This window comes from Sturnira hondurensis, unplaced genomic scaffold (genome assembly GCF_014824575.4).
Source record: "Sturnira hondurensis isolate 20B ecotype Veracruz unplaced genomic scaffold, ASM1482457v3 Scaffold0004322, whole genome shotgun sequence".
NCBI lineage: Eukaryota > Metazoa > Chordata > Mammalia > Chiroptera > Phyllostomidae > Sturnira > Sturnira hondurensis.
Window position 1 is genome coordinate 1,713,309 of NW_028076953.1, and position 24,775 is coordinate 1,738,083.

At 33.8% G+C, this 24,775-nt stretch overlaps 1 protein-coding gene across 1 annotated transcript in view; it reads right to left on the minus strand.

The window, feature by feature from the left end:
* Window positions 1-3,896: 3,896 nt before the first annotated feature.
* Window positions 3,897-24,775, minus strand: part of ZNF644 (zinc finger protein 644) — a 110,637-nt gene continuing 89,758 nt past the window's right edge. The window contains 4 exon segments of the mRNA XM_037045472.1: window positions 3,897-5,241; window positions 5,986-6,088; window positions 22,022-22,144; window positions 24,030-24,635. Of these exon segments, the coding sequence (XP_036901367.1) occupies window positions 5,049-5,241; window positions 5,986-6,088; window positions 22,022-22,144; window positions 24,030-24,635 (1,025 nt within the window). The 3' untranslated portion in view covers window positions 3,897-5,048.

The following is a 24,775-nucleotide window of genomic DNA, read 5'->3' on the forward strand; positions in this document are numbered from 1 at the left end:
TCTATCAACAATTGAACCTAAAGAACAACTAAGCAAACAAAAGAACAAAGATAGAATCATGCATACAGAGAGCATTTTGATGGTTGCCACATGGGAGGAGGGTGTGGGGAATGGATGAAAAAGTGAGGGCATTAAGAAGTGCAAATAGCCCTGGTTGGTGTAGCTCAGTGGATTGAGTGTGGGCCTAGGAACCACATGATCGAGGTTCGATTCCCGGTCAGGGCACATGCCTGGGTTGCAGGCCAGTTCCCAACAGGGGACTAACCATACATTGGTATTTCTCTTCTCTCCTCGCCTCTCCTCTCCTTCCCCTCTAAAGATAAATAAATAAAATGTTAAAAAAAAAAACCCAAAAAACCCCAAAAAGAACTGCAAATAGGTAGTAGCAAAATAACCACAGGGATGTAAAATACAGTATAGAACATGGAATAGCCAAACAACTTAAATGCATGACCCATGGACATGAACAAGGTATAGGGGATGGCTGAGGGAGTAGGGGCTGCTGAGTGGAGGTGGGCCAAGGGGGAAAATCAGGACAACTGTTAATAACATAATCAATAAAATCGAATTTTTAAAAGAAATTGTTTTTGAATCTACTTCTAAGAGAATAAAGAGTCAACTTCTACAAAGCCTAATCTCACATTTTAGAGGAAATACATCAAAAAACAAGAATAAAAAAAATTTTTTAATGTGGCAGAATTCCATGTATTTGTTTTTTCTTTTGTCTAAAACTTTTACAAGAAAAAAAATCCAGTAAGTTAATAAATTATATTCGCTTTTTAAAATCTTGTCTTCTGACCTAATGAAATAGCTTGAACAATGAGATATGAATTTATAAGTTTTACTTACCACTGTTGTTTACCTAAGCAATTAAAAGTACTATTCAATTATTTACAATAACCAGAAAAGACCAAGGTTGTATCTATGTCTATAATATAGGCCAGAGACCAAGAAATTCAAGTTTTGAAAAAAGACTTTGAAATTCAAGTTTGAAAAAACTTTTGACAGCCACCTTCTATGGCCCAGGTAAATGCTAATTCTGGTTCATGATCTGAAATATCACAGATTGTGGCCGATTTTTGTCACACCCAAGTGTTAACTATTTATAATAAAAAATAAGTAATTGGTCTTTGTTCCTCACTTCTTGTACACAGCTCCTAAAGCCTTTGAAATCATCAGAGTGATGAGTGTCTTTTATATGCTAATGAGTTGGCCTGTGGCTGGGGACCCTCTAATAGCTTCAGGATAGAAGCTAGCTACCAGAAAGACCAAGGCATTATTACAGGGTTGGAACTCGGGCTTTACCAACTACCAGAGCTCTGTGGAGGTAAAAAGAGCTAGAAACAGAGTTAATAATCACCAATGGCCAGTCATTTAATCAATTTTGCCTTATAAGGAAATTTCCATAATAACCCCCAAAGCGATGGGGTTCAGAGAGCTTCCAGGATGGTGAACACATCAAGATGTTGAGAGGCTGTAGCACTCCATAACACTCTCTTCTCCAAATACTTTGCTCTGTGCACTTCTCTTCTATTTGGCTGTTCCTGAGTTATATCCTATAATGAACTGGAAAAGTCAAGTAGTTTCCTGAGTCCTGAGTCATTCTAGCAAATTACTGAACCTGAAGAAGAGGTTTGTGAGAATCCCCAATTAATAGCTGGTTGGTTAGAAGTACAGATGACCTGATACTACTGGCATCTGAAACGTGGGCAGTCTTGTGGGACTAACCCCGTTAAAATACGAACTGTAGGTAGCATCAGAACTGAACTGTTGGTATGCCAGTTGGTGTACGGAGAGAGCCAGAGAACCAGCTGGTGTTGGAAAATGCTTTAAAGCCACCATTCAAAGGTTAGTCTATACAATGCAGCACTCAAATTGAAAAGTAAACTTGGGAAAATGAGATACATTAAAATATCAGTCACAATTATATTGAAACAGTAAGAGAAAGAAATGTAACAAGCTGTTTAAAAGTAAATGTCTTTGATAGCAAAGGTGCTTTTCCCCAGTTTTTTTCATTTCCCTAATACTTCTAAAATGAATATGTACTTTCCTGTGAGAAAAAAAACCCAAAGCTATCTTTTGGATTAATATGTTTTAATAGTGTAATTCTTGAGAAGTTATGTGTATTACTTTAAGAAGTTTGCCTATGAAACTACTACTAAAACTAGGTCTTAACCCATATTTAATATGCAAAATCTAAATTAAAGATGTTAATAAAGATTGTAGCTATGCCATGGTTCTGATATATTTTAAAGAAGCATTTGCCTGTTGTTATTTCTTTTTTACTTTATTTTCATTTACACTACTACAGATGTCCCCATTCCTCCCTCTCTGTCCACTCTCTCCATCTGTCTTGATGCTATTAAATAAATCAACACTTTTAACCAGATTTAAAAAAAATATATCTTAGGCAATGGTAAAAGAATTAAAAAGAAATTAGGCAATATTTGCTCTGGCTGGCATGGCTCAGTTGGTTGGGTGTCGTCCTACAAAGTAAAAGGATAGCCAGTTTGATTCCAGGTCAGGGCACAAGCTTGGGTTTCAGGCCCAGTCCCTGGTTGGGGTGTGTGCCAGAGGCAATCGATCAATTTTTCTCTCACACATCAATGTTTTTCTCCCTCTTTGTCTCTCCCTTCCGCTCTCTCTAAACATTTTTTTTTTAAAAGTGAAGCAATACTGAATACCAAATCAAGCCATATTTTGACATGAAAGTCTAACTGGAGACAAAATTTTATATGTGAAAGCCAAATGAAAATATATCATTAACATTCTAGTTGCCCAATAAAAGATAAATTTTTCTTCCTAAAATTTTTTTAAAATTTTGTACCCTGAGTAACTTTACCATGAAAAAACAATTCTTAATTTATTTTTCAGGACTTCCTCTAATTTACTGGTTCTAATTTGAATTTTAATTCTGTTTACATTATAGTTTGACATAAAAAGTTTAATCTAGGTTTGTTTATGAAATCTGTAGTTCATCCATTTTCCTTGTATTCCTCTACCTTGATAGTTGGCTTAGTAAGATAAAATTATAGAACTAGAAAAACTAGAGCTAAAAGGGATTCTGGTGATTGCTAGTCTTCCTACCAGAAATCTAAAAAAAAACCAAAAAACAAAAAACAAAACCAAAATAAAAAACAAACTTCTGAACTCTACTTGCTAAGTAGTATGTTTTCCAGTTAAAAAAACAAAACAAAACCATACAACTGTCAATGAAACTTGCTCAGTAAGATACAACTAGTATATAGAGATGTGGTATATTTTTAGTCAAAGGTAATTTGATGTTTTAGACTCATCTTTATAAAAAGTACACAATTTCTATTGGGCATTTTGAAAAAAAAAATAACTTATAAGTACTTTTCTGTTATCTAGTACACCCCAGGAATCAAGAGAGCCTTGAATGATCCATTTAGTCCACCTTCCTCATTTCATATATAAGACATGTTAATGAAGTAATCTGCTAAGTATGGACAATTTAAATCAAATGAAATGCAACCTCAAGTGGACGATTTCCACCAATGATAAAATGAAGAAATGCTTCACACTATACACATTATAATTTTCTTTAAGTCTTTTTTTTTTTATTTAGAGATTTTTCTGGTAAGGAGATATACCATAGGAAAGCAATTTCACTGGCAGTGAGGTATGTATATACTCTACCAAAATACTCCTTATTTTAATGTTTTTAAGTTTATTTACATACAAAAAAGTATCAATGCATATCCTTGCTTCAACTATAGTATTAGCCATACTACATGAAATAAAATAAAATGGTGCTTGCATACAAAAACTGTTATTTGTAAAGAAATCTGATTTCAGATTAAATGAACTAATTTGTTTTTGGAAAAAGTTTAAAGAAATAATCACAATTTATCATGACCAAGACATCTGCACCATTTTTTCCATTCCTCACAGCACATTTATTTCAGCAATTCTGTTATGTCGGTTCTTAGCATAAGCATAGTGTTACACGATTTTCGTACATATAATCACATCCAAAACAAGTTCTAAAATTTAAATTGTAAACATTCTCATCATATGTAGAAATATTTCAATTGGTGTATTAAGTTTTGCTACTGATCAATTTGGAAGAGAATATAAATGAGAAAGCCTATTCTAAACTGTGTAGTTGTTTATTAATTACATTTCTACAATGTTAAATAAAGTAAGAGGCAAACCTGTCCTGTAAGCATGTCAGATTTTAGGTAAAACATTAAAAAGAAACAAATCCGTTAACAAAAGGATGCCTTGCAATAAAGAACATTAGATTTTTAAAATCTATTATGATACAAAATGTAAAGGGTAAATAGCATCTTTGTTGACAAAATAGGAGGTAGCATGGATGCACCACTTTATTGTCTGAGAAATGCAATTGGAGTAAAGAATATTTCCTTACCACAAATAATTTCCAGGACTATGTACATATTTCTTTTAGAAATACTTGTTTAAACAAATCTCCCTCCACTTTTTAGTATAAAAAAAACCTTTCAATGTGATTTAAAAAAAACACTTACACATCTAGATAGAATAGTACTCTGCCCTATTTGAGTGAACAGTCTCAATCTATGAAGTACATGATATTTAATGCCCTAAGTTGAGTAAATTTAGTTAGCAATTCCAGGTATTATACAAAACACTAATTACATACAAACAAAATATAGTATCTTATTTTTCAATGCAAGTCTTGTGGGAAATAAACAGAACCTTGATTCTGGTTAACACTGCAGAAAACATAATTTTCCAGTAAGTCTGTCTTTCTCCATGTGCAACAGTTTATTAACGACTGCTTACATGTACTGATCTTTTACTGAGTGAATAGTTAACTGACAAAACCCAGTAAACCTGAAAACACCTCTTCCATCCTATAAAATATATAGACTACTTACTGTTTGAAGTACTCAATTTGTTCTGATGTCACTGTAATTCACTTTCCCCTGTTTTCTTGCTTTAGTATTTATAAATGGATAATTTAATGTGGCTTTAAAAAAAGACAAAGAATTTCAAATTTACATCCAATTCATATTTGCTATTTAAAAGGTTTCCTTGTTCTATGAAGCTGCTTCTGCCATTAGTAGAGAAAATGAAGTTTCTGTAATGGAGGCAGGCTTTTTAAATAGTGACGTGACTTCCACCATGCCAGCTCCAGTCCGTGGAAGATTAGCGTTTACAATGTGTCGTTGTAAGTGCTTAATCCAGTCTTCCTGAACGGACAATGGTCCACGAAAGACTAAACCACAAAACCTGCAGATGAAGTTGATGACAGTTGTCTTAATATGACCAATTCCCTTTATTTAAAACCAATTCCCATAAAATCCATCAACAAAATTAAACTTTACAATACACTGGAGAGACTTCTTGACAATAGTTTCTAAATACATATAAAGCCAAAGTGATTTAATACAATATCAAAACTGCCAATTCATATATTTAACAGCTATAATGACTCCAGTAATATCTGTAGAAATGGGAACATGATTATTTGGTTAATATTAAATAAAAGGTTTTAATACCTACACTCAAAACAACTATATTTCCAAAATGTATCAGTCTTTTAAAAGGACCCTTACTCAATTTAGAATTCCTTAAACTGCCTGAGGGTGAATATGGAAGGGAGGTGTGGATAATTTGTGTAACTATACTTAAAAGCATATCTTCCTACTATGCAGAAACTAAATGTGTTCCCAATAAGCAGAAACTAAATACAATTCTTAAAAAAATCAAATAAAACAAAGCAAATAAAAAAGATACTTTTATAATTTACACAGAGTCTTAGCTAATACAAAAAAGTAGATCCATCAGTTAATGAGGTATAGCATTTATGAACTCAGTTAAGATTTTAAGCTTGTCTCCAAAAGTTCATTTATAATTTAACTGTGGATATTGCACCTTCTGCCACAAATTAAAAGTCCCTAATAAAATAGCTAGTATCTCTCAATGCAAAATCTGAAAAAACTAAGCAGATCTGGCGATAGAAGAGATACATACCTGCATCTGAGAATGTAAACCTCATCAGCACCATGAGGTAATGTTAGCATTTTCTTCTTGCTTCCGGATCTTGACCTTGATTTCTTTTGCTTACAATCTAAGGCTAAAAATAGGGGAAAAGAGAATGACTGAACATTTCCTATATATTCCAAAATATACATAAACACATACACAGACATACATGTATTTCTAGAGAGGCCAGACCATCTAAATGAAGTTAGAAAAGTCCGTATTAATTTGTATTCTCTAAAGCATGCACTGATTTGCAGCTAGTTCTTGTTGCAGTAGTAATATATCTACAGACACTCCTCCTGTGCTGCTTTTTCAAATAATGCCTTACCATACCAAACCAAGAGATGTAACTAAATAATCTGAAATTACTAAACTGGTCAATTATTACAATAATAGTAATCTTTTCTCTTAAGATCATATGTACATTTAACATCTGGTTAAAACTTCTTATTTCCAGGAAACTTATAACCTTTTATTTAAGTTTGCACTTGATCACTACTCCACTAGGTAGGTCTTGTAAGTTTTAAAAACTTAGTAAAGAAATAACAATGTAATAAGAAGTTCAATAAAAGAATTTTATTTATTGCAACTCATTCTTAATTCTACAATAAAGAGCTCTTAAAATTATGATGGCTCTACATTTGAAAGGGCAAAAAAAGCTCAATTTTCAGTTTTTTAAACTAAATCTATATGACATATACAATCACATATGTTTTATTTTCTGGAAAATAAATCCAGATCCAGATTATTTCATGTAAGTTTACAAGCAGACTGGGAATTTAATGTTAACTATTCTTTACATGTTTTCATTTCACATTTTCTTCCATAACTATTTAAAAATGTAATTAAAAAGGAAATCAAAATTGTAGTGCTAATTGTTCTCGAAAATTTTCTATTGCTTTTCCTTCAGTTATTTCACAAAATATAACTTAATAAAGAAAAAAGATATATTCATAGGTAGGAAAAGACAAGACATTACATTTTGTTTGTCTTTAAATACAACTACACCATTCCTCTGGACAAAGGGATGATACTACTACAGGGTGCTACTGGTCAATTAGCAGGAAGAGAAGGTAAGAGTTTTATAACTAAGGATTCAAGGGGGAGGAAAACATATGTAACAGAAGAGTTACACAAATGGCTTTTCTTTGGTTCACCTGCCATGTAAAATCCCCTGGAAAAATTATAGGTAAGAGAGAACAGAAACTGGCTATTCAATGATTCTGTGCAATGAGTCGTTCAAAGTCCAGATTCCAAAAGAACAGATGCTACAATTACAAAACCAGTAAACATACAATGCCTTACAATAGTCAAGTGGCCAGTGCTAATGAAAATGTCATACAGAAAATTGAAAACCATGATAAGCCTAAATCTCATTTAAGCCACTGGTTTTTGCTTCCTGTCAACTGCCTCTTTAAAGGTAAAATCTAGGGTTCACAGCCTCTCTCTGCTTAACCTCGAAAGAAGAATCTCATAAGTAAAGAACTACATACAGGAAGTCAACTAAATATTAAAACGAATGGCTAATTAAAAGCTTCAGCAAAAACCTGGAGTAGAAAAATTATGTAAGGTTCTCATTACTTATGTCAGTCAAGAAAGAGCCTGGCACATAATAGGAACTCAACAAGTACCATACTTCCGAAGCAAAAAACCCCCACCAAAAACAAAGGAAAACCCAATAATATAACCTCTGACATTTACACACCATATAAATGAAAATTTGTTGTCAACGTAATATAAATTAACATTCATGCAGAATATGTGTGCATAATTTTAAAATGAATATGTTGCTAACATCACACTTAATTTCTGCACTAATCAGTCTAGCTTATGTGTAGAAAGTAAGTTCTTCATAACTAGTAGGAAGAGTGAAGTATTATGTACTTTGTAATCAACACCTTTTTCCTAGTTGCACTGGTAAGCAATGTGAAATTAAGTGAATTTTAAAGCAATTGATACATTAGAAGTAAAGATTTTAGGCCACTCAAAACCTAGATGTCAGCCACCCTTCATAAATCCTTTTTATAAAGGTAAACCACACACAATCCCTGTCTCTGTTAAATAGAACAGAGCAGGTATTTGGTATATCATGAGATTACCGGTAGAATCTTACTTTCATGAGCTTGCTGGTTGTCCAAATTGCCACTATATTCAAATTCCCTTTAAAATGTAAATAAATTACTGTAGGATAGAAATAGAATACATTATAGCCATCCTTTAAACACTGTCCACAGAATGCTAATGTTAGGTGTGTAAAACAAATTGAGGGAGAAGGGCAGAGGGGGATGAAGAAGCATGCAAAAGAATGTTTTATCAGTTACAAAGTATTCATATTACATTCAGATGCTGTGGTACTTTTTAAATGAACTGGACATGTTTTCTCTGAAGTAAAAACATTTTTTGACTCTAAATAGAGGAAAAAAAGAACTTTTCTGACTTTTGATGTTATGTGGACTCTAGATCCTGAATTTTAGGCTATTTTATGAATGATCAACTCTAAATTTTAAATGAGCATGCCATAGATTTTGTAGTAATTAATACTTAGAGGTATTATGACCTTGTAAAATGGGACAACTCTGCCAGCATATGATTATCTCCAGTATTCGGGATTCCATTTAAGTTTAGAGAACCACATACCTTGGGAATCCTTGGAAACTTGTCCATAAAGTAAGGATATTAAAAACCTGGGACCTCTGGTAATTACACATATATATTTTGGTATCTTACTATTTCCACGATCATTTCAAAATGTCTTAGCCCCCAAAATGCCACTTATTTAGAGTAAAACATGAATACATTTTACAAGAATCATTTTTTCTAACACCAATATCCAACCTTTACCCTTGCAATACTGCCTAAACAATTCAGAAAAATCTGTAAAAAAATGAGTAACATACCATTAATATGCACACAAAAGGGACAATTATATGGTATCCTCTACATGAAAAAGATGCTTCACACAAAATGTTCCATTAAATGAAAAGGATGATGTACAAACATATCCATTACACAAACGTTCTCATTTAACATGCTTTATTATATATAGAGAGAAAAGCAGTTTTATTCTGAACTATACGAGGAGTCACTAGAACATTTTAAAAAAAGACTATATCACTAATACATTCAGTTTTAGTATAATATTTGTGATAAACAGCCAAAGGGTTAACAAAGTTGTATACATTGATATCCTGCCAAATAGATAACTTTGTTCAAAGCCTTTATTTGCACTTGTGTATAAAACCAAAACATATATACACCTTTTTTCTCTACAAAATATTTTAAATCTAACATTGTTTCTATAATTGAAATTTATTTAAAAAATACAAGATTAGTTTTAAAATATCTTAATTTTCTTCTAGAGGATAATTGCTTTTTTAGAAAGGAACAAACCCAGTCACTCGAACATTCCCAAGGTCCCTATCCAGAGTCACTTATCCCTTAAGTGACTAGTTTTAACTAGGAGACTGTGAAAAAGTATTGTAGTTATCTAACTTATTAAGTATCTAAATTGTTACTGGTAATATTTTACATGTAGAGAAAATGAACTGAGCTATACGATCAGACACAAAGTTTTAGCATACACCTTTCAGTAAAATAGCTGTTTTGATCAAATAAGAATGAGAAAGTGACTTATGAGCCCTCAAAAAGCCACATTTCTATACTACAAAATACAACAACAACATATATGTGGTGTAAAGCACCAAAATGAATCAGTGAAAAGCAAAATTAATAAATAATACAATAAATTTGAGACTTTTTTCTAAAACATTAATTTAGTCTTATACACAGAAGAAAAAGAATTTACTTTGGGCTATAACATCAATAAATAAGTCCTTTGGCCGGTTCTACCTTTCTGCCCATTATATACAATAATTGTTTCAATAAATTTCATTTTCTTTTTAATTTACTACACAAATCATCTCATAGAATGAGGATTTATTTCTTAAAAACATCTGTGGTAAAAAAGCTTATCACAACTAAATTAATATTCACCACTGAATATTCTTATTCACAATCATTGTCGCCTGCCCATTTAGTTATAAGCCCTCATTTCATCTATTTTGTTCTTAAAAGATGGTTGGCATCTCTGGGGTGACGTAGAACTTAATATAATGGCCAGGTTTTTTATGTCTCATATGTATGTATGTATGTGATATATATACACACATACACCCATATATATATAATATTTATATATAAAGCAAATTTGTGTGTGTATGTATCTCCAAAATAAGAGGCATGAAGTGGCCTTACTAGAGGGAAGAAAATTTCTTCTTCCTCTAGTAGGACTGTATAAGGTAACAGATGCTAAGAACTCACTCAGGAAGAAAGTAGGGAGAAAAATGACATGAATAGGTAAGCCATCATTCCACTACCATTAATAAGCTGGTGGTGGAGGGGATAGTGCCAGTGGTGAGGAGGAAAGAGGATGAAGCATAAGCCCCAAGAGGTGCACGGTGTGATGTGGATAAATAAAAAAATCCAGTTGGTGCCATCAATTGTTCAAGGTTCATAAGCTCCAAACATGTATAGACTGTGCAAATAGCATTTTCTTTCCCTCAGCCTCAACGGAAAAAGCAGCATGAATTTTAGTGGGGTGGGGGAGTTAACATAGAGATGGGGGGAAAGCTATTTGTTTAAAATCGAAATTCTTATTTCTTCAGTGTATACTTCTGTCCCTGCATAAAGTGCCTAAAAAGACACAGTTCAAGGGTGTATGTCACACTGGGTCCTACACTTCATTTAATGCCACACTGTCTCAATCCTGAAATTTTTAATAATTTTTGAACACAGGGAGCTATATTTTCATTTGCACTGGACCTTGCAAATTATGTCGACAATTCTGGGTACTGAGTACCCATCACTCTAAATGAGAAAAGCAACTAGGCCTTAGTTCGACCTCTTTATCTCTTAACCCATTAAAACAAAGTCTACTAGCCAAGATGGGCTGCTGGTTTGATTCCTGGTCAGGGCACAAACCTGGGTTGCAGGTTCTGTCCCTGGTCAGGGTACTGCAAGAGGCAACCAATCAATGTTTCTCTCCCTTTCTGCCTCCTTTTCCCTCTCTCTAAAAATAAAGAAATAAAATCTTAAAAAAAACCTATTAGGAACAATTATTAAATCCCACTTTCTTACAGTCCATTAAAATTGGAAAAGACCTCCCTACTCCCAATACCGATTCTTTGCTTCTAGCCAAACACTGCCATAATCAAACCAGTTTTTTTTTAATTCTTTTTAAAAATTTTTTTATTTATTTATCTTTAGAGGGGAAGGAGAGAGGGAGAGAAACATCAATGTATGGTTGCCTTTTGTGCGTCCCCTGCTGGGAGTTGGCCTGCAGGGAACTGGACTACAACCCAGGCATGTGCTCTGACTGGGAATCGAACCGCGATCCTCTGGTTCGCAGGCCCACGCTCAATCCACTGAGCTACACCAGCCAGGGCTCAAACCAGTTGTTATTCCCAAGGTGTATACGTAAAAGCAGTTTAAGTGGTTTATTGTTATGGAAAGCAATGTTCCCTTCCAATCAAAGTTACACACATATATAGATCCACAATCAGCAACCTCAGAAGTATATATTTTTGCTATTTTTACCTTGATATTTTTACTGCAAAATTGAATATTTTTTCAGTACCCCAAGTTACTTTGATTGATTTTCAGAGTCTGCATTATCAGTAATTTTAAAAAAATTCATTAGCCCTAGAATCACAGTGCAAATTGGTCAAAATTAATTAGATTCTGCATGGCTTAACATCTTACCTGGAATAGGATGAATATAAAATATTTGAAAAGCAGATTTCCTTTGCCTTAAGTCTGAGGTTTTTGGCTGAACAATATTAGTCTAAAAGAGACAGGTAGCTTGACTTTACCCTATAAAGTAGGAGGTTGTATTAAGGGTAGCAACAGCCTTATCAGAGAAAGAGTAAAACAAATGAAAGCAGCCTTTATTTAAACTTGGGTCTCCTTGGGAGAAGAAAGTGTACAATTCAATTTGTAGAAGCCTCTGCTAATTCAAAGTAGAGGGGATGACTAGTAAAAGAATATTCTGAGCAGGTATTTTCAAGATGTAAAAGGAAAAGTAAAACAAAGATGATACTTTATTATACATTTTTATGAACAGAGGAACTGGAGATGGACTAGTTTTTCCAGCTTGCTAAAAGCTAACAATACCCCACCTACAAGTTGCTTAACTGGTTAGGATAGTAAATGGATCATTTCTGTGGTGACAAGTTAAGAAAAAATATTTAAAATTTCTCCTTGAGATTGGTTGGACTTGAGTGCTGTTTTATTAACCATAATAGGCACTCAAACACTTTTCTAAGACACATCTAAAATCGGCATAAATATTAAAATACAAAATGACAAATCTGCTTTAAATCACTGTTGTGTATTAGCTGAATATAATCATACTCACTGCCTTCTAAAACACTTGATATTTCAAAAATGTAATTTCATATTTAGTAGGATTAAATAATTGTTCAATTACAAAATTGGCTAAGAAAGGAAAACACCTTACTTTAAAAGTTCTGTTAAACTGTCTTTAATAAAAATCACATTCAAATTTAAAAATTAGTTAGGGCTCACAATAATAGTAAATCTAAATGTCACATGGATCTGACTTGACTTTTTATCATTTGAAGTACTTTAGACATTCCAGCCAAAATTCAATCTATAATCAAGCATGGTGCTGACCAGGTGTCTTCTGTGTGAGTTAATTTCTAGCTAAGGCTCCAATTAAATATATATTCTAAACGCTGGATACCAAGAATTAACCTCTTCAACTCCAGACACAACAAAGAAGTAGTAAATCCTCTTTTTCTACTTTGTGAACCACCAGTCTCTACAAAGCTATCCTCCTGCTCTAACATTCAAAAGAGAACAACTGTGTACTATTTTATTTCCATAACTTCATTTAAAGCAGAATCCTTAAGAGTTTAGCTCTGGCCAGGAAAATATGTTATTACTGTAAGGCCTAACTGTATCCTAATCCAGATTATAAATAGCATGTAAGCAATTAATGTTAGAAACACAACACTACAACTGAGGATATAAAGATATTAGAAAAATTTAAAAAATCCACATTAAAAAAATCCAAACACACAAAAATCCAGGTTAAGTCAATTGTTAAAAAACAAAACAAAATAAAACAAGATATAAAAAGTAAAACTCAGAAAATCAGGAACAGATACAACAGGAATGCTAGGGGACTAGCAGTTAAGACTTTTATGGAAAACAAGATGTTGGTCAAAAGACTGTCAATCAAACAAAACTCTTAAATTTTATAACCAATGACCAGCAAAAGCAGGCATCATAAAATATGAACATATGCCACAATGGTAGAAAACTCTTAGGCTCCAAACTTAATGATTCAGTGAGTGTGATTATTTGCTTTGTTACAGTGGAGAGCTGGACGATGAGGTCTTATTAGACAAGTGACAGCCAGTGAGGTAATGAAGTCTACCCTTCTCTCACCCGACACCATGGAAGCCGACGCATTAACTGTACTGGTACAATCACCCTCCCAGTAACTAGGTTGAAAACTCTGAGCCATCTCTTTCACTTTAACTCCTAGTCTTCTACCTCTAACTAACCTGCGAAATTTTGCTTACTTTTACTTCCATATTATCATCTGGACATCTATCATGGTCCCTTTACATTCCTATTGTCCTGGTTCAGGACTCCTAAAATTACTTTATCTACAATTTCTCCAACTCCCCACCAAATCCTTTACAAATTCTTTAAAAAAATTATTTAAAGCAAATTCTTTTTTCCTAGATTTTATTTATTTATCTTTAGAGGGGAAGGGAAGGAGAAAGGAAGAGAAATATCAATGTATGGTTGCCTCTCATGAGTCTCCTGCTGGGAACTGGTCTGCAACCCAGGCATGTGCCCTGACTGGGAATTGAACAGCGATCCTCTAGTTAGCAGGCTTGTGCTCAATCCACTGAGCTACACCAGCCAGGGCTAAAGCAAATTCTTAAAAAAAGAGCTTTACTAGTCCTTCACAAAATTAATTCCAACACTCATATATTAGCATCCTAGCAGTTTATGTCCTCTACCTGTCTATATTCTTTTATCTCCTACTGCCTAGTATTTTCAATAAACTTCCCATATTGTCTCAAGTTGCTCCCTCCCACAGGTGTGCTCCTCACCAATCCCAGACTTCCACTTACTTTTCAATCAGCTACCCCTGAGGGTCCAAATTGAACTCTACTTCCAAACGCCTTGCTGGGTTCTGATCTAGCTGAAAGTAACTTCTTCCTCCCATTTTCTACCGTATTTCATAAGCATGTCTCTAATGACATAAATTTGTCCTGTATTACAGTTATGTATCTATGTGCTTCTACTATATTGTAAGATCCAATTTATCTCTGCAGTACTTAGTATAATACATGAACCACAGTAAGAGCAGAAGAAAACATTCTCATTGAATTAAGCGAATAAATCAGTCAGTCACTTTAGTATAGGGGGAAATTAGCTCAATTCTTTCTGGCATAATAAAACAATTAGTATCCATAAGGTTGGCTCTAAATACTCCAATGCTTAAATTATATGCAGTCTACTGTTTCACAAGGCAGAAATAAAAACAGAAACATTACTATCAAAATGGTTATGAAAAAATCAACTTTAAAACTATTCTTCCAGTACCTGGAAAATTTACTCAACTTGAACAATTCATTACCTTGCTAATCCTGAGTAAATAATAAATTACTGTGCAGATAAATATATACAGATATATGCCTTAATGCAAAATCAGTACTACAGAGATAAGTTATAGCCAAAAAACCAAGAAACCTATCTTTCATTATATTAGGGATAGCTTTCTAAAATACAAGATTGAACATATCATTCCCTTATTTTTTTGTTTTTTCCCTTTATTTTAAAAAGTCCTTCAATGACTTCCTAAAATTTTTAGCATGCATTCAAAGTATCAACCCTACCTTTCTGACACCCCCATCTTCCCAAACACCTATAGCTGAATCTCTCAGCAACTCCAAATTTCATCCCTTTGTATCACACTATGTTCTTCTCTCTCCCTGGAATGGTCTAATCTCTTCTTCCTAAAACAACTCATCTTTCCAGTTCAGGGCCTAGCTGAACCATTATAAAGTTTTCTGTAATAGTACACTTGTCCTCATCCCGCTGAATCATGATTATGTTTATGCAGCTGAAGTGCAAGGTTGTTATAGCCTCAAAGCTAGCACAGTCTTGGTACAACACAATAACTAAAACTTTTGTTGAATGAATGAAAAATTTGACCACTGGTTTTATTTCTGTCTCATTTTAAACATAGTAAGAAACACCAGCATGAACTACTTTTTTTTTTCCTTTTTAGACTCTATTTAACAGTGAGACAAACACTAAAGGCAAAAGGAAAAAAAGGAACACTATTTAATTCCAAACTCCCCTATAAAGGCCTAGACTAAAACACTTCTAACTCCTACACTGACATCCAATATATCACTTGCCTGTCTATTATCTTGTGCAGTTTTGTAATGTGATAGTTTGCTACATGTAGCCAACAATGCTTCGCCAAGTTCTTTGACAGTAAGGGTAGGTCTCAGTCTTCTCATATATTCCCCCTCAGCCTAGTCTGGAGGAATTATCAAGGTGTTTGATTGAACTAGAGGCTAGTTTGCTCTCTTAGAGTTTAATCACAATAAAAACTTTCTACTTGTATTCTCGGGCTAAATGAATCATAAAAAGATTCATTTAGCATGGAACTTCTTAAAAATGCAATATTTTAATAATATTTTAAAAGACACTGCAGAGACATTCATAGAAAGGAAAAGTAATTTAATGCACCTTGACAAGCTTTCACAATACTTTTTTTTGCCTTTCCATCACAGCAGAAAATGTTCCTACAGCACTTTTCATAATGTAAGAATTACTTTTCTGGTGGCTTACACAGCCAACTCAGCACCTCGCACTGTACTACATGTTCATGGGCACTTGTTGCAGGCCACTGTGACCAATTACGTCATTACAGCTGAAAATAAGCAAAAGATCCTATTAGGTAACATGCAGTCTATTATTCCACATAAAAGTAAATGGTATGAAGAATAAATCACTGGCTCTACTAAAAAATGAACGTAGCTATAGTACCTTAGTGGTACTATATTGACTAAAAGGCTGTAGCACCAATTTTAATTATATTTTTTCTCATTAAAAAGTCACTCTTTAATTATGTTGGTGAGTCTTTTGTTGGAGCATAGCAACAATCATGCTTTACTTTCAAAATGTTATCATGGAAGTATCTTGAAAATAATGAAATAAGGCCTTTCCCCCAACTGTACTTGCATATAAAATAAATTTCTTACATTAATTTTAAGTAAACAGAAATTTCTAATTTACTTTAAAAACCCAAAGATCAGCATTTGATTTAAAAATATGATATATAGGTAAATTTAAATCCAACGAAGAGAGAAAAACCAATTCACTGCCATAAAAGTCTTATGACTTCTAAAATATTACTGATTCTTGCCCTGGCTGGTGTGGCGCAGTAGACTGAGTGCCAGCCTATAAACCACAAGGTCACTGGTTTGATTCCCACTTAGGGCACAGGCCTGGGCTGCAGGCCAGGTCACTAGCTGGAGTGTGCAAGAGGCAACAGATCCAAGTATCTCTTCCATGTGGACATTTTTCTTTCTCTCTTCCTCCCTTCCCCTCTCTGAAAATAAGTAAATAAATAAATCTTTACAACATTACTGATTCTCACCCATATAAGTTCCTAAAAGAGTCACTTAAGGTCCATGTTTTCAGTCTGTGGGTAGTGATTTCTTTTTGGGTAGAAAATCAATTTACCAGGTCATGCCCAGCATTAACTTTTAATGAGAAAGAAAAAAAGGGAATATACTAGAGTGCATTGGTCAATTCAGGTGAGTGAATGAATAGGTATATGACTAAGTTTGAATAAAAGGTCAAGATGTAAAATGGAGTTCCAATAAAAATGTTGGGCTCTGGGTGGTGTGTCTCAGTGGTTTGAATGTTGGACTATGAATCAAAGGGTTACCAGTTTGATCCCCAGTCAGGGCACATGCCTGGGTTGTGGGCCAGGTCTGTAGTAGGAGGCACTCAAGCAGCAACCAGGCATTGATGTTTTTGCCTCTTTTTCCCTCCCTTCCCCTCTCTAAAAGTAAATAAAGTCTTTAAAAAATTTTCAAACATAAATGTTGTATTTCATTCTTTTTTCAAGAGGTAACAGACCAGGCAAACATACATTCACCTTACTGATATATTTCCTTTCACAAGATTCCCTCTATTCAGACTTTATTTCCCTTTCTTCACTTGTACTTTGAGCTCACATTTCTTTTGGTTCCTGATTGCAGATTAAGTTGATAGAATACACTTTGCCTTAAATTTAAAATACTTTAGAAATTTTAATAACCAGGGTGACCACATATAACTGTATATACACACATATATAATCATATATAATCATATATATATATAAATAAATTGTCCAATCCAGTACACTTATGAAAATATTGTAAATTTGTTGGAAAAACAGGACACAACCAGTGTGCACAGTCATTCTGTTAATAACTTAGAGCGCGGGCCTGTGAACCACAGGATCAAGGTTCGATTCCCAGTCAGGGCACATGACTGGGTTGCAGGCCAGTTCCCAGCAGGGGACTCATGAGAAGCAACCATACATTGATATTTCTTCTTCTCTTCCTCTCCAAAGGTAAATAAATAAAATCTTTAAAAAAATAACTTAGTAATAATACTGCATTCTCAATACTGCCAGTATATAAGATATCATTTAATAAAATTATTAAACACAAAAAAGCCAATAGTTAAAGGGTCCAAAAGCATTTAATATGAACTATATGAAACTTCCAATTCGCAATGAAAATAAAATGTTCCTATTAGACTGTATAAGGAATTAACCAGGAACCAATTTGTCTGAGCATGCAAAACATTACTCTATACAAAGCAAAACCCAAAAAAGAAGTTTATAATGTAGTCTATATTAACTGGAATAAATTCTTGAATAAGAAGTATGTAATAATAAGAAATTACAATACAGAATATAAAGCAAACCCTTTGGTACCCTTTTGTCTCTTTAGATAAAAATTCATTTACAAAGTAAAACAGCTTCTTAAATAATTATTCACAATGAAGACACATGGAAATTATTAAACAATTTATTTGAACCTACCCAATGGATTATAAACTGTGTCAGTTCGGGGCAAAATTTTAATGTGTGAAGTTTATTCTTTTTTTGACAAATTAACTTTGTCCCAAGAATGGCTACCTCTTCCATCTCTTCAATGCCAAAGTTTTCCTACTTTCTTCATAATTTCCTTTTACTAAAATTAGGAAGAATGTTACATTTTAATTTATATTTGTGACTACATAAGTTAGTTTTGATGTTACACAGTTCTGCATTTCTAGTATCATTTAACTAAAAAAATAAGTAAATAAATAAAATAAAGCTTTCTTAGGGCTCTTGATTCCCAGTTCTGTGTTCCTTTCCGCTTCATTTTTTGAGCCCTTCTCTTTCTCAGTTTTAGGGCTCATGAACAATAACCTTCAAAAGATATGCAAAGCCTATATATAGAAACATTTTTTCCTGTGGATAAATAAGTGCATGGTTGTGGGATGGGACCTTTTAACTTTTATAAAATTCTCAAATGAATCAATAACCGCCCTTCCCCCCCCCCCAAATTGAGAACCATCACATGAGATGTGTTTGAGTCATCAGCAAATAACTATTTGAGGAAACAAGAGAGGCATTCCAGGCAAGCTAAAATATTTCTCCCCCCTCAAAAAGCCACCAGTTCCCAAAGAAGAGACCAGGAGTTGGTGGTTCCTAAGAAGGTTTGGGACTTGATTCTATCACAGGTAACCAAGCAGGTGTTTAGAGTACTTAGTCTTGGTATACGTTTCTTCAAGAGTAGGACACATAATTAGAATCTACATAAATGAAAACTGAGTAAGGAACACAGATTCTAGACCCTTATAGAAGCTTTAGTCCCATCTATTTTCCTTTTACACTGTTGCAGTTTTGTGATCTACTGGGATTCAGGTAAGATTAAAAAAAATATTTTGTATTTTATTTCTCAAAACAGTATTCTTTAAAAATAATGCTTTTTACTCATATGAATTGAAATCCTTATAAGACATCTTCTGGATAGCTCTGTTTGTAATGACCCAGTGGAACTCTCTAGGACCACAGGTTGGGGCCTCTGCTTTACACCAGTGAAACTATTACAGGGGAGGAGATTCGGCACATGAAGTTTAACTACAATAAAGAATTCTCTATTGGGAAAACAGAAACATTATTAAAGCCGTTTAAAAAAACTTAGTTGGCATAAGCAGTGAAGACATCATCTGTATAGCTCTACTGGTTAGGAAGATTTTAAAAATCAGGGGGAAAGTTTCAGAATTTCCAAGAAAATGAAATAAGAGTTTTTTTATTTTTCTTAAAAGTGAGTAAGAGCTATAAAAAACACCACCCTAGACTTCCTTCAGCTTTTTGTTTCTCTTCTCTTTGCCCTAGGACTGCCAAACATTATTACTGGGTTGGTGTAAAAGTTTGTTTTTTGTTTTTTGTCAGATGGTTCTAGTAGCACTTAGTTGTCTTTAACTTCATTTAAAACAAATTTGTTAGATTGTATCGCAACAACTGTCATATCAGTGTGCATTTAGGAAAATATCAAATTGGTGATTTTTTGTGCAGTCATTTTAATATTGAAGACAGAAGAAAATGTGCAAGTGTTCGGCACATTATACTTTATTATTCAAAGAAAGGTAAAAACACAACTGAAACGCAAAACAAGAGTTGTGCAGTGTACAGAGGAGGCGCTTCGACTGACTGAATGTATCAGAAGTGGTTTGTGAAGTTTTGTGCTGGAGATTTCTTGCTGGATGATGCTCCAGGGTCAGGTAGACCAGTTGAAGTTGACAGTGATCAAACTGAGACATTAATTAAAACTATCAACGTTATACCATGTGGGAGATAGCTGGCATACTCAAAATACTCAAATCAATAAAGTTACTGGTGAAAATGAAAAATATATCTTTTTATTTTATGGAAAAAAGCCAAATGGACTTTTTGGGCCAACTCAATATTTTCTAACATTTCCAACATTTTAGTTAGTGTTTAATGGTATTTTAAAAATAATATCCACTCCTTCTTCTTGATGCTCAAAGATATGTAATCCCAGTCATCCTATATTATTTTTTTTGCTAATAATGAAAGTTTTTAGATGACGATGTGCTCACTAGAATGCAACCTTGGTCAATGAAAGGTTACTATCAGTTATTTATATACAGTCCTACATTTTGATAGGTTTTCACATGAAGAAAAAGCATTTAATCAACTACAAAGTCTGTACTAATAAACCTGCCTTGTTGAATATTTGAGTAAGGTTCCCGAACGGACAGAATAGAACATTTTCTGAAGTCCTCTGAAAGCTAATCCAGGCCTAATCATTTCTTGGATCCCTGCTCTTTCTAATTAGGCTCTTGTTTATTTGGTCTTCACCAGAATGCACCCCACCTTAAGCCCAACTTTATTTTAGGATTTTCAAATAGCTTCATTCTGTATAGGATAGATAACAGTGATTAAAACAAAGGTCTAGGGTAAGACAGCCTTGATTTGGATTTAAAATTTGCTATCAATAGCTACATAAGTTCAGGCAACTTAGGTTCTCTAAGCCCTAGAACTAAGCCCTGCAAGTTTTAAAAGAATTACAGTATCTAAAACTCATGGTGGTTATGAAGATAAATGTTATACATATAAGCTGCATAGCACAGTGTCTGACACAATAAGTGGTCAATAAAACTTAGTGACTATGATAACAATGATGATTTTCTGTTTCACAGTCTTTTATTCTCACTGCCTCCCTGACTCTACTGTCTGTAGTCACCTGTCAAGCTTGATGAAGATGGGAATAATACAAAAACTAAAACCTCAGGAGAAGAACTAATCCAGTAAAGTAAAACTCACTCTACACATGGTCAATAGTCATCTCTGGTCATTTGTATATAAAGTCAAAAGGCAAAGAAAGCTAAGAGGCAAAAAAAGAAATTAGTATGAGTACAAGTATTTCTTTGGTAGCAAGAACATACTGGATATAAGCCACAGGAAGACATGAAAAAAGTTGGGAAAATAACAACAAGAAGAAAGCAGAAGGCAGTGATCTAAAAGAGCAAGAAAATAAAAAGATTAGAAGGAGAATTTTAGGCAAAAGGATTTATGTATATCTATTTAATAAAGAGAGTATATTTTAAGATGTGACAGAAATGAGAACTGCTAAAGCCGGGTAGCTTAAAAGGCTACCAACGAAAAGAGCAACACATTTTGTTGAGTAAGAAGCAGTATTATACATGAAGAAGCTAATAAAATTTTCAGACTAGCAGTATGAAGAGCTATCTCCAAGGTTGGGCTAACCAACCACAAATAACACAAAATGTGCATGCTAACATTTATATCAATAGCTATACTATTTATACTAAATATAGTGTAGAGGCATTAAAAGAAAAATCTATTGTCAACATGGGCCAATATTAAAACCTGCTCCTTTAAAAACTTTATCTACAGACTAATAAAAACTCATTAGATTGCTTAGCTTTCTAATGAAGCAACTGTATACAGATGAAACTTCATGATAATTTCCTTTCTTATCTAATGAAGCATTTCTCCAAACTAAAACTACAATCTTTTCTTTTTTTTTAACCAAATAGTGTTGTCTTACTGGAATCTAACAAAAATAAATTTAAAAGTCAAAAATAGTATAATTTAAAAATCAATGGGAATAATGTAGACTCAAAAGTTCCACACCTCTACTGAGTTATTGTTTTTCCCAAGTCAATTAGAGTCCAATGAAAAATAAAAACTTGTTTAAAATTGTATCTTAACAGTTTACAAGTTGCTGAAATTTAATGTGTATTCAGACTCAAATGCTGCTTAGCAAAGAAAGCCTACATATCACCTGAATTAGCACCACTATGGTGAGAAAAAAAGTGTATTGTATCAAACAGGCTTGCTGTGTTATCTGTTCAAACATACCTGTACCAGTCACAAGTCCAGCGCTCTTCTTTCGTGCATAAGCGCGTAAGTGGTTGGACAGGCTAACAGCACTTGTAAACGTCGTATTGCAATGCACACATGTTCTAAGCTTCACAGGCATACCTATCATTCAAAAGAAAACTATAATCCAGTTCTCACTTCTAAAGGCGTGAAGAAAAGTACCACAATAAAGATGGTTTAAAAAACGTTCATTGAATTAGCTTAAGTTAAAATAAAGAGGAATTCAGTTAATTATTGTTAGTTTGTAGTTAGTATTTAGAGCCAACCCATGCTCTTAGGAAAGGTGAAAGAGAAGTGCCTTGAACCTTGGAGCTCCTCTAGATTTAACACCTATGGCCAATTTCTTGCAGATTTCTGTGTTACGCAGATCATTTCCTAAACCTAAAATACAATCCTGTGATTTGGATAGCATAACTCTGCTGAGAAGTTTCAAAGCTCACATTATCAATAAAAAATTTTTTTAAGTCTAGTTAACAAAGTGGTAATTAAAGTGTTTTACCCACAAAATCGTAAAAGGCTCAATACTAAATTAGGCTTTCTGATGAAGGCTGGGTGAAAAAGTGGTAAAACACACCACTGAACAGCTGTTAGACACAACATTTTTTTCAGGGCATAATATGTTCATTGCTCTGCGCAATCAATAGTGAAAGTTAATGATTTGAAGTTTTTGCTAAAATCTTTTGTGTTAAATAAATGATCAACAAACTAACATCTTTGTCATCACAGGAAAGAAAACATGTTGGAACAGCAAGAAACCCCTAACTTCTCAGACAACCCTCATTCCCCAAACACGTTTCAGCTGGTGTCTTCAACATTATTGTGATAGCCACAAACATGCTTCCTCCTCTGAAGTAGAGAGACAACCTGCTCAACACAGCTAACACATCTTTTGTACATTTTATTCTTCTGAAAAATGCTGAAAATTCGACTTGGAAAGACTTCGCAAAAATGAAAGAGCCCAACTAATCAGAAGCCCACGAAGATAAACTGTTTTTCCGATCACTTGTAGTGCAAGGTAATCTTTCCTTAAATCAAAACTGCCTTAAAAATATTTGGGATCTCCCAATGTCCATCCAAAGTAAATCACTATTACAGTAACTTTATTCAGTATTAATCCGCTGACCAACTTTTACCTCAGACACATTCAACTCAGGGCTGAAATTCTGAGACCATCTAAGTTAATCTTCAACACTCTTAACCTCCAAAAGAAACCAATAAAGACACATAAAATTGTTCTAGTCTCAAAGTATAAACTGGACTTAGCAATACCACATCAAGTTTTATTTTATCCATCACATCATTTGCTAATACGTACAACTCCTTTGAAAAGGAAAAACTATTGGTGCACAAGCACTAAACTAAACCAAACCACCTGTACTGTTCTGTTAGAACCCTATTGTAAAAACTAAAACCCCAAACAAATGTTTCATACTCACAACAGTTCTCCAAAACCAAACTGTCCCACAACACGATGAGGAATTGGAAAGGGAGAAGTTTCTCTCAGGCAATCACAACATACAACAGACACCAATCCATTCAGTTTAAAGAGTTTGTTTTGTTTTACCTAAGCAGTAGGAAAACCAACAGCTAATTACTGAAAACATTATCACCCTGGAGCACTCGGAACACTGGCGAAAGTATGACAGAAGTTTTGCCTTTTCAGTAATGCTAAGCTTTTGAACAATGTCGACCTCCCATCCATACAGAACCCATCCCCTGGTCACAGCAAATTTTATTTTTACACATCCATTTTTTTGTTTGTTTCTACTTTTGTTCTCACCTTACTTTTTACCAAGAAATGAGGCATAGAGAATTCAGTGGTGAGTATCACCTGATGATTTTTATAGAAATGACAGTATAACCAATTTCTGCTCTGTAAAAAAAAAAGCAGCTTAAAATGATTCTAAGATCTGTATTTTCTACAAATATTCCAATAAAATAAGTGTAACGAAATTGTTACAGAAGATAGTCATAAATGTTCTCTTACCTGAGTGCATAGTGAAGTCCATTTTTTGTGGTTGGTACATTAATGAACTATCTTCATTTAATGGAAGAACACATTTCTGAACAAATCTCTTTCTTGCAGTTTGATTATGGATCTTTTGAGGAAAAATAGCAGAATTCCTTTCTTCTCCCATCCTTTTATTTTTAAGCAGTTCTATCAATGTGAGAGACTGGTTCTTTTTTCCACTGGGCAGTTCTGGTTTGGTTTCATCATATTCATTTAAGAAACTCAGCCCTTCTTCCTCTGATGCAGACACTGATATAGCTTCAGTCTTTAGGCCATTATGGTATGCTTCAAGAGGTATAACATTTTGAGATAGAAAGTCATCACTTGATGCAAGTTTTTGAGCTACAAATGGTCTGGGAATAATACGACGACTGTTCAATGCCTTTAGGATTTTTTCATATTTTTCTTCATTTTGCATCATCTCATTCAGAACACAAATTGGAGATTTGTGAGCATCCCACTTCGTCTTTCCAAGCCTTTTCAGGTGGCCTCTAACATGATTTGATAATCCAATTTTAGTATCAAACCAACCACCACAGAGCTGACAAGTGTGTTCAGAAGTGGTTTCAGACTTCTCTATAGCTAAAAAAAATTTTTTAAGATATCAGAATTTTTTATAAATTGACCATCTTAAAGCCAATCAACTCTGAAATATGAAATTATGTGATGCTAGTAAAGACTGAATTTGAGCAAAACTTTCAAATCCTTTGAATTTGAGTACA